General features: G+C 41.5%; 1 protein-coding gene across 1 annotated transcript in view; it reads left to right on the top strand.

The window, feature by feature from the left end:
* wars2 (tryptophanyl tRNA synthetase 2, mitochondrial) overlaps positions 1–15285 on the top strand; it is a 60735-nt gene extending 45450 nt beyond the window's left edge. The window contains exons 5-9 of the mRNA XM_063888416.1: positions 4310–4570; positions 7466–7546; positions 8669–8751; positions 10230–10348; positions 14259–15285. Coding sequence (XP_063744486.1) covers positions 4310–4570; positions 7466–7546; positions 8669–8751; positions 10230–10348; positions 14259–14707 — 993 coding nt within the window. The 3' untranslated portion in view covers positions 14708–15285. The remainder of the gene's footprint in view (positions 1–4309; positions 4571–7465; positions 7547–8668; positions 8752–10229; positions 10349–14258) is intronic.
* Positions 15286–17562: the final 2277 nt, after the last annotated feature.

The following is a 17562-nucleotide window of genomic DNA, read 5'->3' on the forward strand; positions in this document are numbered from 1 at the left end:
CTTAAATTAATGTTCTGATTGCCTCGGTGTCGTTGCAAACAAGCCTTGTGAGCCAATAGTACAACGCTATCACTGGACGCAGTATCTCAGGGTCCTCAGTGATCCTCGTCTTAGTAGCTGCCAGCTTATTTTGATGGTAATACTCGTAAAACCTCTGTCAAATTTAGGAGTGGACACATTCCCAATGTACGGCTTTGTAAATCTGGCAAAAACACTCTGCATGATTCTGTGTTTTATGCATCTTGTCCCAGTGGGATTTGTCATCGTTATACATTCCTTCGCAAGGATGCTGTGCTCCCAACATCCAACATTTGTCATTCAGTTTCCATAATGTAGTGAAAGACTTGGGTTGAGAAAAAGAGAAATCATGTTTCCATTAAATCCTGGAACTAGATGTTCAGTGGTATTGTGGGGAAAGTCTGTACTAACGCCAACAGAAGAAGACAGTGTATTTGTTCTCAGTTGTTTTCTATTTAATAATGCGGTGAAGATCTTTAAGGTGAACTGTCAGAGTCATATGGACAGAGACTCTCACACCTCAAATATGTTGATGTAGGCAAAAGACCACGACACGTGCGGACGTACGTCTATGTTTGCACACGACCTCCCTCCCTGTGGAGATTACCACACACATACACGTACAAGTACAGACTAATGTACACACATATTCCCGGAAAGGTACTGCAAGTGTGAAAACTTGGCCTTTTAGTGTACGTAACCTTCTAGCTGTTGGCGTTAATGTCACACACACATGGTGCGTAATGCATTAAGCATACGGCTAATGTGGCTGAAGAAAGCTTTCCTCACCTTGTATTCGATGTACTTTAACAGCCTGTCAGAGATGGATATTAGGACAGAACAACCAGTGTTTCTGCGTCTGCTACGCGTCATTTACAGGCAGAGAGAGGGAGTGAGGAGATGACAGGGGAAGGGCTAAATTCGTATTCCAAAAGGGATAGTATTTAATTTCCATTGAGCCTGCTGTTCTTACTGCTGGTTGCTGGTACAAACTAAAGTGTCTCAAGTACTGACGGACAAATGTACACAAAATATTTAATACCAACGTTGATGTTTCCCTTATGATGAATCCTGTGAAATGTCTTGCTTAGAACTGGATGGATTTCCAATCAATTTGGGTACAGATATTAAAGTGTCTTCCCCTGTCTTTTCCCATGATACAACAAGATGTTTGAGATCAAATCTACGTTAGATTTGGTACAGACTTTCATGTTGTCCTAAGGATGAACTGCAACATTTTTTCTTGAGCCATTACTTTACAAACTGTAATTGTCCCAAGATTAAGTGTGCTTTTATTTGTAGTGGTAATTCGTACATTTTAGCATCCTTACAAGATATTAAACTTGTGTTGAAACAATGTTTAAAATGGCTTGATAGCAAACGAACACTTGATGATGATTTCTTATTATTTTCTGTGCAGCGTTCCTTACCAACATTAATGGCTTTACAACATTTTCTGTGTCCTCTGTCATCGTGCAGTAGTTGATTTACTTCTTTACATAACCTGCTTTCCCTCCCAAACATTACAGAGGCCGTGTTTAAAGACTCTTTCCTCTGACCAGCAGCCCCGCGCCGGTTTCTGCTGAAGTGCCGCGTTATGCGTGATAGCTCGATTGCCCAGTGGCTAGTTAGCCGTGGCGTTGACTCTCATTTGACACTCGATTGGCTCAAATGACACCATTACCATGTCTGCATTGCTAATGGCTTCCCCCGGGGGCCCCAGCAGAGGGGGAACATGCGTTTGGCGTGTCAGCTCGAGGTGAGAACACACATGAGCCAGACTCGGGGCCCCGTCCACACCCAAATCAATCCTGACACCTCTTAAGAGGCTCTCAGCATCAATGGCACTCCAGTGCAATTACCCCCGTCGGTAATGACATAAGCACCCAGTTCCTTCCTGCCTTTCTCTGGCCGGGCAGCGGCCGGGCTCCCTCAGGCCAGTAGATGGAGACTTTGTGGACCACGCTGGCCTCAGAACAGTTGTTATTCGATCCCTTCAGGCTGAGAGATTGAGGAGCTCGGGGCCACGCTGGTGAGAGAGCAGCTGTTATCTGATCTCAGTGAGTCTGTCCCTCAGTCAGATTGAATGTGATGTAGCTCGGCTAGCTGTCAAGATAACCCATTTCTCAGCAGCGACTGAAGAGGATATCCTCTCAAAGCTTCAGGTTTTAATGATTAGTTGTGATAACCTTGAAGAGTGCAGCCGGGGAACATATGATCGGCAGTCAGATCTGAGGTGATAACAGAGATCCCAGGGGTTTTGTGGGGAGCGTTGCAAAACGGGCTCCTTCGTCCAGCTGTTGCTGTTTACAACCCGTCGACTCATCTCTCGTCAGACGGAAACGCACTCATCAGGATTCTGGGCCTTTATCTTAAAAAGTTATTATAAAATTAGATGTGAGTGTCCATCAATTTTGGTGCACAGATGTGTGACATCTTAGGCTAAACTGTAATATTTATCACCTGCCTTTCCATGGAGGGTGTCAGGTTCATATACTTGATAAACTCTGCATGCTAGTATAGTTCATTTGAGCCTTTTAGAATGCTTATATTGGCTTTTGGCTCCAGAATAATGTTATATTGTTTGGTTTCCACATCAAATATAATAAGGCTTAAACTTACGGACATAGGCCTATTGTACAAAATCAGACTTCCTGGTTAGTATTTCATCTTCAAAAATACCTGAAGTGACAAACCTACAACACAGCCCCTTGCCTTTTTTAATTGCAGAATATTCCTTATTCATGCAAACCTTCCTGGCATTGCTAGCCCCTCTCTATTTTATAAACCTCATGTGTAATTTTAACCCTTAAAAACATGTAGGTTCATATTATCTACACTAAATACTCCACTTCCCGACACAATGATCCCTCACCACCTTCACATCTGAGTGTTGGAGCGCCCGGCCAAGCCATAGCACCGCACCTCTGCCGGGAACTGAACCCCGGGCCTCCACGGCGGGCAGGGAAATGTGCGTCACCCAGGCCTCAAACACTTTGTCTTTCTAACCGCCCAACGAAAACACCGAGTCTCAGTCCCTGTCTCTGTGTGTTTCTGCTCTGTCAGAGTCCTGATCTACTGTGTAATGGCTCTGGTGAGATTTTGGATGCCAGTGCGGTTTCACGTCTCATGACAGGTGCCGCTCGGCTTGCCCTCTAATCGTATCATGTGGCCCTTCTGTGGTTAGGACTTCAGATGGGCCAATGAAAGCCAAGGTTCAGCGGAGTGGGTCGATGCCCGGAGAAACGAGGCGGTCTGGCGACACAAGAGAAGCACAATGTTTGCCCAACGATGCAAACACAACGAGTCTGTGTGCTGCCAGTTGAGCTCCAGCTCGTAATACAGTTATTATGCTGGTTCTCTTGTTGTATGGTGTGCCAGTGGTTCTTCTTCCTCCCTTCTTCCACTGTCCTCCCCCGTTGTGGTCACAGAGGCCTTAGAGTTGGCTGGGCGGGGGTTAATTGTTATTGTTGGCCTGCGAGGTGATGCATTCTTGGTGCTGGGTGTGTTTGGGGGAGAACAGAGGTGCTAGCCATGGAGTTAGCATCTCTGTAACTCAAGCACGACCGCTGCTGGCCTGCAACCTGCCAAATGTTTAACACTCCAGTCTCTGCAGGCGTTCTCACCTTTTCACCTTCACCCTTTCTCTCCTCTTCACCATTTTTTTATGTTCTTCACCTTTTTATCGTGTGTTCTCTCTTGGCTTGAAGAAGCGCTCAGATGTTGTACAGCATTTTAGCGCTACTGTGTTACGTCGTCTCAAAGTCAATGTTTTTTGTGGTTGAATGCCTGAAATAAGGATGAAATGTGACCATCATAGTTCTTCATAGCCATACACTAGCTTTTTAACTTCTGTTGAGTTCATTTACGCTTCAACTACTGCAAATGTAAAATCTATTTAAGTTTAAAATGTGGAGATTATCCTGCTGAACAAAACTTGTACAGTTTAATTAGTGTGTTTGCTTCAGATCAAATGTTCTGCAATATTCCAAAATCCCATTGGTTTTATGTCCAGGTCAAAAACTTCCTATAGAATATGGCATCACCACTCCGTACTAGTGTAAAGAGACTCTGTTTCAGGTAAATGTTCAGGGACATTTGAATAAAGTATCCTTATGATTAAATGTTAAAACAACAACTATGGAAGCAGTTTAATAATGTCCCGCTTTGACTGTTTTATTACAGTGTCTGATGGTCGCTTACACATTGTCTGCAATAGTTATCCATCACTCATCCTGTTGTTTAAGTTAGTTCTATCAAATATCTTTACCTAACAAACACACTTCTCCAGGAGTCTGCAGGAGGTGGAAGGGTTTTCTCCGGGATCCAGCCGACCGGGGTGCCCCACCTGGGGAATTACCTGGGGGCCCTGGAGAACTGGGTGTCCCTGCAGAGCCAGTTCCCTTCAGTGCTGTACAGCATCGTGGACCTGCACTCCATCACTCAGCCTCAGGACCCGGCACTGCTCCGGAGCAACATCCTGGACATGGCAGCCAGTCTGCTGGCCTGCGGCATCGACCCGGAGAGAGCCATCCTCTTCCAGCAGTCCCAGGTGAGGAGGGGGGCGGGGCTGGTGGTCTATTGTTTTAATAGAGGGGAGAAGGAATGACTTATTGTTGACACAGAAGTCAACTTTCTCATTTGATTTGGGAATGTTGCGGCAATAAGACTTGGCAGACATTCCCACATTTTCCCACAGCTTCTATGGTTTTTCAAGCAAACATGCCATGGATTTATTTACTGCTGATATGATAGTAGTGAGGTCATTTGTTGCTGAAAATTCAGTTTAAATTAGTTGTATTTAGATGTCTGCTGTGATTCATTTCATGCTGGAGTTCACATGTCCTAGCTGGACTCAAGTTACTGGAATTTGTTTTAAATGAGATTGTGTCAATCATGTTGACGTCATTTCTGTTCATTGGAAATGTCAAGTAGATTTTCAGCCGAATGTTAGGTAAGGTGTCGCTGGATTGCATGTTAATTGCACCTCAGCATTGCAAACTTTAAGCGAGTAATGTACGCTATTGCCTGACGTGTTTCTGCACAAACATACATCTCATGTCTGACATTTATTTCACATGTTTGCTGTGGTTGCTAAACAAAACCTGATCATGATAATAAATGTACAGGGCTTTCAGTATGTGCAAGTTTGTAAGTACAGTACTTTCTTATACATATGTATCTTTGGAAATCAGATTGTAGGTTATTTACAAGTTTGGCATGTAGTCAGTTGGACATCGTTGACTGTTTATATTCCTGCTATAATGTTTACTTGGCGAAAAGTGAGCCAGTCCAACCCAAAAAACGCAGATTTGATCGCTCCTGATTCTTATCTCCACTGCGTGCTCTGCAAATTCACAGGGGCTATAAAAACACACGCCTCGATAAACCAGCATTAAATCTGGCTCTGTCCACATAAATAAAAAGAGAGGAGAAAGACAGTCTTCACATTTGTAGCACTTCAGCAGATCGTAGATTTCAAGTTGAAATTCAGAGAGAGAAATCACAACAGCTGTTTGATCCTTCTTCGATGGTCTGTTTTCTTGCCTTGAAGGGTGTGTGAGTTCAGACCATCTGTGTTTCTCTGTTTCCCCCACACACACACACTCACACAGTCCTATTTTTATTCCCGTTTAGTTTTATGCCACATATCTTGGCAGCGCTGCGGCCGTCCTGTTGAACACGCCTGCTCCACGTGTAAAAACACAACAACTGCCCAAAAAATACTCGACTCCATTAAAGAAACATGTAACCTGAAGTATCAGAAAGGAAGTGAATGGATCAACACTTCCTGGATTCCTCTGGGTGTTTATCGATGCATTGTGAAGAAGTAGATTTACTGCACAGGACCAACTGTTCTCTGAAATCCCTTCTTTACGGGATCTGTTTCCGTTGCTGCTCGATAAAAATCAGTGTAATGTCCATCTGATCCGTGTCATTAGCATATCTACGATTGTATTGCATTCCTGCCCTGCAGCATGAATGGACACCCTGTTCTTCCTCTGAGTTTTGAATAAGTTTTATTGCACTTTAAACCCTATCTCTGCGCTGTCATCCACATCTGTCCCATCTCCTGTCTGTCTGCAGTGTGTAATGAACACCGACCCCCTGCACGTTCACCCCAAGTCCTGCCTTATGTCCCCGCTGTCTGCTGCTTACGTCACGCTGCCCAGAATGCTTTTCAAGGATCAAGAGAAAAAGGGCATGGCAATGTAGCCGCGGTCCATAAACTTTAATCTCACACACACACACACACACACACACACACACACACACACACACACACACACACACACACACACACACACACACACACACACACACACTAGCTTTTTTCACATTTAGGACAAGCCTCCATGAAAGCGGATACTTTGCAGTGATTTTACCACTGCCAGATGCACAAGCTACATTAACATTCATCCAATCATTGCATCTTCAAAACCTGCTATTATTATATTTATTTGTTTGTTTATTTATTCGACTACATCTTAAATCACACTAGCTTATTATATAAAACCATCACAGTAACACAAACAATGACGCAACAATTTAATCAAATCTTGTACTTTTTATTATGACTTTTTAATAGATCAGTGCCGATATCTAGGGCAAGCTACAGTCTATCACTGATTTATTGGATTATTAAAAGCTTAATGAATCATTGAATTATAATCTCTGTTTTTTAATTGAAGATGACAGCAGACAGGTGTGACCAGGTGCACCTGTGAGAGGAGTGGAGTAGCAGTTCCCCTCTCTGCCACTCGGAGGCGCTATATAATCACCCTCCTCCCGTCACACACCCCTCACCCATTCATCTGTTTGTTTAGTCTGGCTGCTCTATAATTACTTCTATTTATTTTCCTATGCTTCCCTGCTGTTATGAGGGACCAAATAAAGGAATACATGTGTACCTTTCTAAATATCTATTTAAAGTTTTAGTTGTCTGTTGTTTAAATGTGTATTATTACTTCTATATAGATTTATTTTAACACGTATGCACTTAAGCCCATCCTAGACCAACAATAATAATATAAATTACCCAAAAAAATGCAAACAAACAACAATTTAGTTCTTATACTTGAAAATCTAACAACAGTGTGCAATGTTTGTCTTATATTCTTTAGTACAAACATTCATTCCTGGTTCCATATTTCACAGGATCAGGTTTAATGAGTTCACGATTGAAGCGCCAACATATTTGCAGATGCTTGTGATTTACTAACACTCCAATTAGGAAGAAGTACTCGTCGTAATTTGAGATCTATAGATCATGAAAGCTTTAAATATTATAGAGAATATTGTTAATAATCCAAGATGAATTCAAACAGCATCACACTAACGTATGACCAAGTGAAATCAAGTTAGAGCCGCTTAAAGGATGTGTGAAGGTATTATAACATATCATTTATCCCTCATGGTGACACCCTCTCCCCCCTCCCACCTGCAGGTGTCGGAGCATGCAGAGCTCTCCTGGATCCTCGGCTGTCTGACCACCATGCCCCGCCTCCGTCATCTGCCGCAGTGGAAGGTCAGACTCTGTTTCCTCCTGCAGACACTCACACATGCACATACTCACAAGTAAACACATGACGATTCAGTCTGTAGGAGCATGCTGTGTGTAGCACTGAAATATTAAGGTAACACTGCATTCAAACCCCCCAAAACTACTATAATACTGTCCTGTGCATTAATCCCTCACCCTTTTATATATCGCAGCAGCTTAATTCTGCTTTGCTTTTAGGGTTATAGTGTCTGCCGGTCGCTTCTAGCTTGTATGCTAATATACAGACGTGCAGATGGAAATACAAAGCCGAATAGTATTTTTAATGGGTTGATGTGAAATCAAATCAGTCCAGCCCTAATAACCCGTTACTCGAAGTGGTGAAATCTGTCTCTGAGTGACCGTTCCATCGACTGGAGATGAAAAGTATTTATTTTATAGCTGAACGCAATTAAATACTTATTAGCTTTAAATTCAGTTTGGATTTCTGCAGCCAAATGTTTCACTAAACAATCTGACAATGAAGATGGCTCCTTTTCCAGGCACTGGCATAAGTTGTGATTATCATTCATATTATATGTCTTATCAAAGCTTGGACCCACTCTATCTCCCTTAATAGACCATGCTGATTGAATTATCACTTATGTTGTTTCTATTTCTTCTTTGAGATGTATATTTGAGATCTTTACTTTAGAATAGTTTATTTCTCCTTTTTGATTTCTAATTATATGCCTTGTATTGTTTTATGCTGCTGCAACACAAATGTCCCAGTTTGGGATTAATAAAGTTAACAGTTGTAAATTAACATCAATACCTTTTCAACTTCCTCTGATTGTCCATCATTTATTCAACACCCCTATTGTATTACATTTACAGTTTTAGTATAGCACATGTTGAAACCAGGGGACTGGACCCAGTTCTGGTCTCAGATGCTATGTAGAAAACACCTTGATGTTGAACGCGCTGGAAAATGTCAAGTGATGTACCCCGTTTGTCTGAGAGTGAAAATGTCTCTTTCCAGGGCAAAGAAAAGGTCAACTAGACTCAGTGTCACCCCCCCCTTCCGCTTTTGATTGTTGCCTGAATTGTATTTGTCCCGCCTGTATATTAAAGTTGCTTCTACATTTCCTTCCTCTGTATTTTCCTCAGATGAAGAGCAAACAAAAAAAGGATGGCAGTGTCGGTCTCTTCACGTATCCCGTCCTCCAAGCTGCAGATATTCTCCTCTACAAGTGAGATCTCTCTCTCTCTCTCTGTGTCTGTGTCTGTGTCTGTGTGTGTGTGTGTGTGTGTGTGTGTGTGTGTGTGTGTGTGTGTGTGTGTGTGTGTGTGTGTGTGTGTGTGTGTGTGTGTGTGTGTGTGTGTGTGTGTGTCCTTGACCTTTGAGCATTTTGTTCACATTTCTGCTGTTCAGAGGACTTTGAGTCACGACAGCCAGAACCATATGCTGCTAACAGACTGAAATCGTGCCGCATTGAGAGTGGTTGTTTCTTTAGCTCCACTAACGAAGCCGTTTCATCTTTGCTCTGTACAAAGACGGCTGTTGTTTGCGTGTTTAATTTATTGTTACATATCCATATATCCCAGACTTTCAGACTCCAGCAAATCTGAGCCCTAAATCCTTTTCTTCCCTCATCAATAAAAATGTTGTTTTCCTTGATCTATATATATATATATATGTATTCCTCCTAGAAATGGCTGCAACCCTTTGCTTTCTATGCAGATTTATTTGCCTGGTAGAAAGCATGGTATGCAGACATTTATTGTATTACACAGACATGTGGGACCGTCCTGTTTAAAGCAGATTGTTCCAAAATGCCAAAACGGTTTCACTGTAAAGGTTTTGGGAGAAATCTAACTCACGGATATAAATGTGGACAAACAAAAACAAAAAACCTCCACCAACATATATTTTAATTTATACGTAGGAGTCAGCTGGGGTTTACTATGGTTTCTCACACCATTTTAGATTTGTGTGGAGAGACAGTGTCTGATGATGAGTTAGCAGAGGTGTAAAGTAACTAAGTACATTTACTCAAGTACTGTACTTTGCTTTACTTAAGTATTTCCATTTATGCGGCTTTGTACTTCTACTCCACTTCAATTCAGAGGAAAATAGTGTACTTTTACTGCACTACATTTATTTATACCTTTAGTTGCTAGGCAGATTAGGATTAATGATGGGAAATATAATCTCCCTTAAATCAGACTTTAGTTCACCTGCAGTAAATCCAGCAGCTACCCTGCAGTATACAAAGCCATTCAAACTAGCTGCACCTTTACCAGCTCTGAGAACACTTTAATGATCAATCATTATAAAACATATCAGAGATATTATTCTGAAATGGACCAATCAGACAATGACTACTTTTACTGTCGCTACTTTAAGTACATTTAGATGAGAGTACTTTCTACTTTCACTGGAGGAACATTTAGAATGCAGGACTTGTACAGTACCAGAGTATTCCTACACTCTGGTACTGTGAGTTAGTGATCGCTTGCTGTTTGGATTATTTTACGCAGGTGTTTCCCCAATAATGATGCTAATGGTTTACTTCCTCCCCAATGAGAGTTGCAAAGATCCAAACTTGAGCTCCAGCTCCAGCAACCTTTCTGTTCATCCACCAAGTCATGTTGAGTGTTTTATTTTTCGCTCCTGTGCTCTCAGTGTTTCATGACGCTCACGTTTTGTCTCGTCTCCGTCTCTCAGGTCGACTCACGTGCCCGTCGGAGAGGATCAGGTCCAGCATCTGGAGCTGGCGCAGGATCTCGCTCGGATCTTCAACAACCACTACGGAGATCTGTTCCCCGAACCCGCCGCGCTGCTCAGTAAGGACACACTCCTGCACGCACATTCACAGGCTTGACGGCTCACACACACACACACACACACACACACACACACACTCCGTTTTATTATAGACAAAGGACAGCTCGGATCATAAAATAGATAAGCAGTTGCCAATGATTTTTTTGCCGGAGTTCAGTAGCTTTCCATTTTTATTTTTACGTGCAAAAAGTCATTTATTTCTTTCCGGTTTCTGTGGAGAGGAAAAAATAGTTTGAATAGTATTTGATAAATCATCGCAGCTCATTAAACTCCTTTGAAAGTATTCCCAGTCTCAGCAGCTTTTGTAAATAGATATCAGACTGCAGATTTATGTATACTTCGTTTTACAGGGAGACTTTTTATCGGAGTTGTGCATATTTATGGATAGAGAGAGCAAGCGATGGGGATTCATCCAATCCAACTTTATATATATAGCACATTTAAACACAGAGTTGAAGTGCTGTTCATCAATACATGTATAAAAAGCAGGATAAATACATTTAGACAAAACCGATAGGACATCAAACAAATGTAAAACACGACACAATAAAACCATACTTAAAGCCACGGACTGAAAACTCTGATGTAAAAACAATATAAAACACAAGAAAATAAAAACCCAAATAACAAAAACCTGACGGATAAGACTTTTCATTTGAAAACGAGTCCTTGAACAATCCTCCTAGCTCCTGCCAATGCCGTTGTATATATGTCAAGAAGTTTTATTAGAAACAAGCTTTCAGTCATGTTCTAAAAAGGAGTGTCAGTATCTTAAAACAAGCACGAATTAAGCATGAATTGCAAGAATTAAATCCGTAATAAAAAGGAAAATACGTTGATTTGGATTAGAAACTATAGGCTATATGCACCTAAACATTTCTATAAAAATAGCATAAAAAACTTACAGAATCCAGCAGGTATATTTTCTTTCTTCTCTGTGTGTATGAATCCTTCCCTCTCCCTTTTCCTCTGTGGATTCTCTTCCCGAATGATTGTTGAACAAGAGCCTGACGCCACTGATTTAATCATCAATCCGTGTTTTAGTTGCTGGAAACATCTGGATGACGATGTAACGTCATCACAGCTTGTCCAGCAGGCAACGATGAGCAACAAACACTGTTTCATCATTACAGTTTGGGCATTTAGCCTTTGTTAGACAGTGCTAATAGTCGAGGGAGGTAAAGGAAATGAGGCAGATAAATGGAGTGAGGGGTGCAGCAGAGGTCACCGGGTAAGTCGGGGTTATATTAAACTCTTGAGCGACAAAACACTCCCTTATGAGCTTATTTACGCATCATATTCTTAAAGAAAGAAGCTAGTATTGACTATTTCTCAAAGATTAAGCCGTAAAGCAGACCGCTGTCGTTTTGAAAGATGCAAACACTACATTATCTATGATTTTATGATGTTTTCTCTGCGTCTTCCCTCCTCGAGCTCTGTGTTCAGTGACGCTCACAGAGTTCATTTAACATGCGTTACCTCACATGATAAGATTTATATTAGCAGTCTTTTGCTCTTTCTCGTGATGAAAGCCTTAATTTTGTACTTTTGTAGTCCAGCAGTGGCTCAGTCAGTAGGGGCTTGGACTGGAATCGTAGGGTCGCCGGTTCAAGTCCCCGAACAGACTTGAAATATGGAAGGTGGACTGGTACTTGGAGAGTTCCCAGTTCACCTCCTAGGCCCTGGGCGCTGCACAATAGTTGCCCACTGCTCCTAGTACTAGGATGGGTTAAATGCAGAGGACCAATTTCACTGTGTGTGCTCTGCTGTGTGCATGCATGTGACAATAAAGAGGGTCTCATCCTCTGATTCTATGATAAGATTTATATTTGCAGTCTTTTGCTCTTTCTTGGATAGTGATGAAAGCCTTACTTTTGTGGAAAATGTGGACTGATTTAATGGAGGGAACTCGTATATCCCTGGCCAAAAAAGACTTTTTAATTCTATTTTTACAGTAAATGTTTCCTTTTGTAATGCACTCCTTCCCCCTGGTCTTTTTTGAATTTGACTGATTTTACCACAACTTTTCATGCTGCTGTTTTGGCCAGTTCTCCCGGTGCAAAATAGTATTTCTCCTGGTTAAATGGAGGTCGATTTAATACGAAATATTAACAACCAATCACAATGTAATGCTTGAGAAAAAGTTGTCCAGAAAAGATGTATCGCACCATATGACGTTTTACTTTGGAAAGATGAGTCTGTGTTTTCCAGCATGTTCTCACTGGTTTACACACATGGCTAACATGCCCCACTGCTGTTTCATCCTCGCTGATTATTAGCATCATAAAAACACAAGATGGAGTCAGTCATGTGTGCAGTGCAGCTTTGATTAAAGAAATATTTTCATCCACTTGTATCAGAATAATAAAGTGATAATGGGTCTGCAGGGATGTCCTCAAGATGACTTCAGTGTGTGTGTGTCTCAAAGTGGCAGATCCTGTCTTCATTTTTCTGTCTTCGGAGTTGCCAATCACCACCTTCCCTTTGAAAGCAAACCCAAGACCTTTTTAATTTCACTGAAGTAAGGACGTCTCACGGGGGATAAACAGGATGTGGCTCGTGGGAGGGATGTGGACTCCTGTTATGGGATAGAATAATAGATGGAAGATGGCGGAAGGACGGGGGATGATAAATAAGAGAGGAAAGGAAATCCCTGATCTCCCAGTCTGCACATCACTTCACACCGAGATACGTCTGCTACACACACGCACAATAAATCTGGATATGCATTGACTGCTTTTTCCTTGATAAACCACGAGGCTATACACATCTAGATTTAAAGAATGAAATCCATCAGTGGATATTAAAAATGTAGTTCTTTATGCTTATTCTTTATATATTACACAAGCGTCCGTCCTGGGAGAGTTCTCCTTCATACGTTTCTCTTCCTGAAGTTTCTTCCACTTTATTTATGTTACAGATTCTTTCAGGGGGTGTTTTCCTTTGTCCAAGGACAGAGTCATATGTCATAATGTGTACAGATTGTAAAACCCTCAGAGGCAGATTTGTGCTATTGGCCGATATAAACAAATGGACTTGACTATTTCCCAAGAAAAAGTCAATGAACGAGTGGTTTCTCCCTCAACAATAACTTTCTGTACTGAAGATTTATTCACAAATTGACAGAAAAATAAAGAATGAATTGTGATTATTCTCATCACGTCTCTTCGCAGCGCTCTCGTTGAGAAACTCCAGAAGGAAGAATGCTCCGTCCTGAAAATGCTTACACGTTAATTTGGGTTTCCCTTCAGTTATTATCGTACTCTCGTTAAGTTAGGAATGTTTTGTGGACTTTTTTTTCAGGCTAAATACAGGCCTCCCTGCGCTCTGATTGGTGGAGGTGGTTGTCAGGGTCACATGCATGAGAGGAAGATTTCCTGACATTATACTTTGCATCTACATTTAGTTTTGATTTACAATTAATAAGATGCAACCCAAATGATGTAGGATTCTGTTTGTTCATATAATAACTACCATGTTTTTCTACTACATAGTCCTTCATTCTGATGCTTTCAGCTGAGCGTTATAGATATATGACGTATACAACTTAGATATCTTGCAATCTGGCGAAATCTATTACCGGTCGTCTTGTGTATTTTGTGTCATTTCTGGATAGCTCAAGAAAGAAAATTGGCGACAGGAGCATTTGATTTTGGGCGTTCACTCACGAAACACACGAAAGGCTTCAGACATCCAATACAATCTCTCTATGGAGTCACAGATATAATATAATTCATTTATGACTCTAAATCTGTTATTTGGGTCATCATTTTGCTCCGTGACATCTGCATGAGAGGACACCTCATGCAACACTCAATCCAAGATATACTCATAGTGGATGCCTTGCTTTAAAATAGATATATTGTGTTTCATATAAATGCATTTTTCTCAATCTGATTCCCTCCTCAGGCTGTACACGAAAGGTTAAATCCCTCCGCGACCCTTCAGCCAAAATGTCCAAATCCGACCCCCACACGATGGCGACGATCAGCATCACAGACTCCCCGGACGACATCGCCCTCAAGGTGCGTCGCGCCGTCACCGACTTCACATCTGAGGTGACCTTTGACCCGGAGGCGCGTCCCGGCGTGTCCAACCTGGTGACGATCCACGCTGCCATGGCGAGGATGGGCGTGGAGGAGGCGGTGGCGCAGGCCGCGGGGTTGGACACGGGGGCTTACAAGAGGCTGGTCACTGAGGTCGTGATCCAGAGGATGACGCCCATCAGAGAGGAGATCCAGAGGCTTAGGGCGGACCCCGAACACCTGGAGGAGGTGCTGTCACAGGGAAGCTGCAGGGCGCGGGAGCTCGCTGCACCCGTCCTCAGGGAGGTCCGCCAGAGGGTGGGCTTCTCCTGAGAGCAGGCGGGAGAATGAAGCTGGGATTATTCTGCAGGATGGACTCATCTGCTGCTGATGATATCACATTTTATTCCACTGACTGTCAACGTCTCCAGGATATCAAGGCTGTGACCCATGTGAGAGCAAGACGTGTTAAAAGCAAAGGGACTCAACTGCAGAGGAACGTTGTGACATTTCCCAATTCCATATCTGTCATTGAAATGAACAAGGGTTATTGTCTTTAAAGCATTTATGTTCTTAAGACATTGGAGTGTTATTTTTGGTTGTATGTGTTTCTCAAAATACCACATGAAACATTTTTGATATTCTTGACTATATCTTGTATTTAGACTCCTGAATGCCCCCCCACAAAAATAAGTAAAGCTTAATAAATAAGCATTTTAAAGAGGTAACAGTTACTTGTTAAGTTATAATTCAATGTGATTTAGGTCCCAGGTGTTGATCTGATGTTGGTAGTCTCAACCAGGTGTTTGTAAATCTGGATTAAAATCAGTTTTCATTTATAGTACTTTAACATGTTTGCCTCCAAAATGTAAAGGAGTAGAAGTATAAAGTATCATAAAATGGAAAAAGGACACATGTTTTGCACAGTACTTGAGTAACTAGTAGTTGCAATGGTATTAGAGTGATGGTTGCATTCCACCAATGTTCAGGTCATGGTATTGAAGATCTGCAATTGGACTCACACAGGTAAGTTCCTCCTGTCAACATGCACACTGAAGATCACTGTGGAGTCTCATCTCCTCCAGATCTATTATATAGTTTCATATGGTGCGGTTAACCGTTGCAAAACATATTGTAAACCATGCAGCTCACAGCTGTGGAGTAAAGGCATTGATACACTGTTATGTCAGTGGCTGAATAATTGTTTCATCCGCTGGTCTGCAGCTGCTGTACGGAAACTCTCCAGGACGCTTCATGAATCATCCAGAAGGGGAAATGTGAAAGAATTCAGAGGTAAAGACTTGTGTGTGTGTGTGTGTGTGGGGGGGGGTGTGGGGGATGGTTAGTTGGTTAGTTTTGCTTGTTGAGTATTGCAAAAAAGTAGAGGATACTTTTTATTTTCTGGGTATTTTTTGCAGCTCAGCAGTTTCCCATGGATATTTTATTGAGATTACACACACGCACACACGCACACACGCACACACGTGAGACAAAGTGATTGATGTAACTATTGCACAATATTACACTAATGCAAAACAGTCACACACTTCAGAGGTGAAGAGTCATTTAGTGCTTGAACTCAATATTAGTATTTTGTGCTGCTTTCCTTCATTGTTCCTTTTCTTTTGAGCTACTTCATACAACACTAGTAAAGTGATCAAATACAGTTTAGTGCAGTAAAAGGTGCAATATGTACTTTTTAAATATAATAGAGTAGTAGGAAATAAAAAAAATACAAGCATACCTCAAATAGAATGTCTTGACTTGTATTTACAATTCACGACCCATAAACACAAGCTGCTCTTTATACACATAATTACGTTGACACCATCACGCCCCAACTGTTCACAAATAAACACAGGTAATGTGAGGGAGATGCACCAATCACAGAGAGACAGCACACCATGCAGCACTCTACTGTAAGTCTACCTGCAGCAGTGTATTAACAGCAGAGGCTTTAAAGGAGTTCATGTTATTTCCAACGTCTTCACTTCAGTTTTCGCTCCTCATTTCTTACTTTTTGCCATTTATGTATCTACCATTGTTTGTGACATATTTTATTCTTTGTTTTGTTTCTTCTTACTTCATTTCTTAACTTAATTATTTCTTCTGTTAATCTTGTTATATTTGGCTTTGATTGGCTTAACTTGACTATCATCATTATAGCCTACATGTTCACTTGCTATTTAAAAAAAATCTTCTGCGCGTTAGACTACAGTCAAACTATTTAGTTTCTACTTTCCAAACAAGATATAATACTCCTGCTTCTTCCTGTTTTGTTGTGGAATTCTTTGAGAAATTCCTTTGGTATTTGGTATTTTTAATTTGAGGTGGTATTATCTTTCTCGTGCTTTCGTCAGCTTTTGACTCTTTGAATTAAAGTGCACACACACACACACACACACACACACACACACACACACACACACACACACACACGAGAGATCTGGCCCGTGCAGTGGTTTTTCCATCCGGGTGTTTACCTGGGAGCAGCTCGGTGTCCTCTCTCGGTTTATTTCCCTTTGCTGCTTTTGTTTTTCCTGTTGGCAGCTGTCCGAGTATACATTTTAAATGCAACACACACACACACACACACACACACACACACACACACACACACACACACACACACACACACACACACACACACACACACACACACACACACACACACACAGCAGGCAGTAAATCTGTGACTGCAGCTGCATTATGACAAATACATGTGTCTGCAAAGTGAGGCAGCAGTGATATCAGAACCGGGTTTAATGTGAGCGCGACGACGTAACTGACCCGTTTTATGCGCGGAGGTAAAAACTTTAATAGACTCGTAATAAATGTAACTTTATTTTTAAAGAAATGGTGGTAAATGGAAACATCTACAGAACAAATAAATGCTACGTTTTACTCTTGTAGACGTTGTTCACGCAGAGAGGAAACTATAAACATAAAACCTCTCAACCTCCAGACATTAGAGCCTCTTTATCCAGAGTGCTGCTCCGTGTCGAGACACATTAAATACTATTATTTATAATGAATCAAATAGCTTGTTGTTGTTTTGATCACGCAATGAGACGCTATTCACTTGTAATTGTGCGCTTTTTTCAGTGAAGCGACACCTATAATGTATTCTTACAATAGCTATGTATAGCTTCGATATGTCTGTCTTTTTTTTCAATGTTCATAATTGA

This window comes from Eleginops maclovinus, chromosome 7 (assembly GCF_036324505.1).
Source record: "Eleginops maclovinus isolate JMC-PN-2008 ecotype Puerto Natales chromosome 7, JC_Emac_rtc_rv5, whole genome shotgun sequence".
NCBI lineage: Eukaryota > Metazoa > Chordata > Actinopteri > Perciformes > Eleginopidae > Eleginops > Eleginops maclovinus.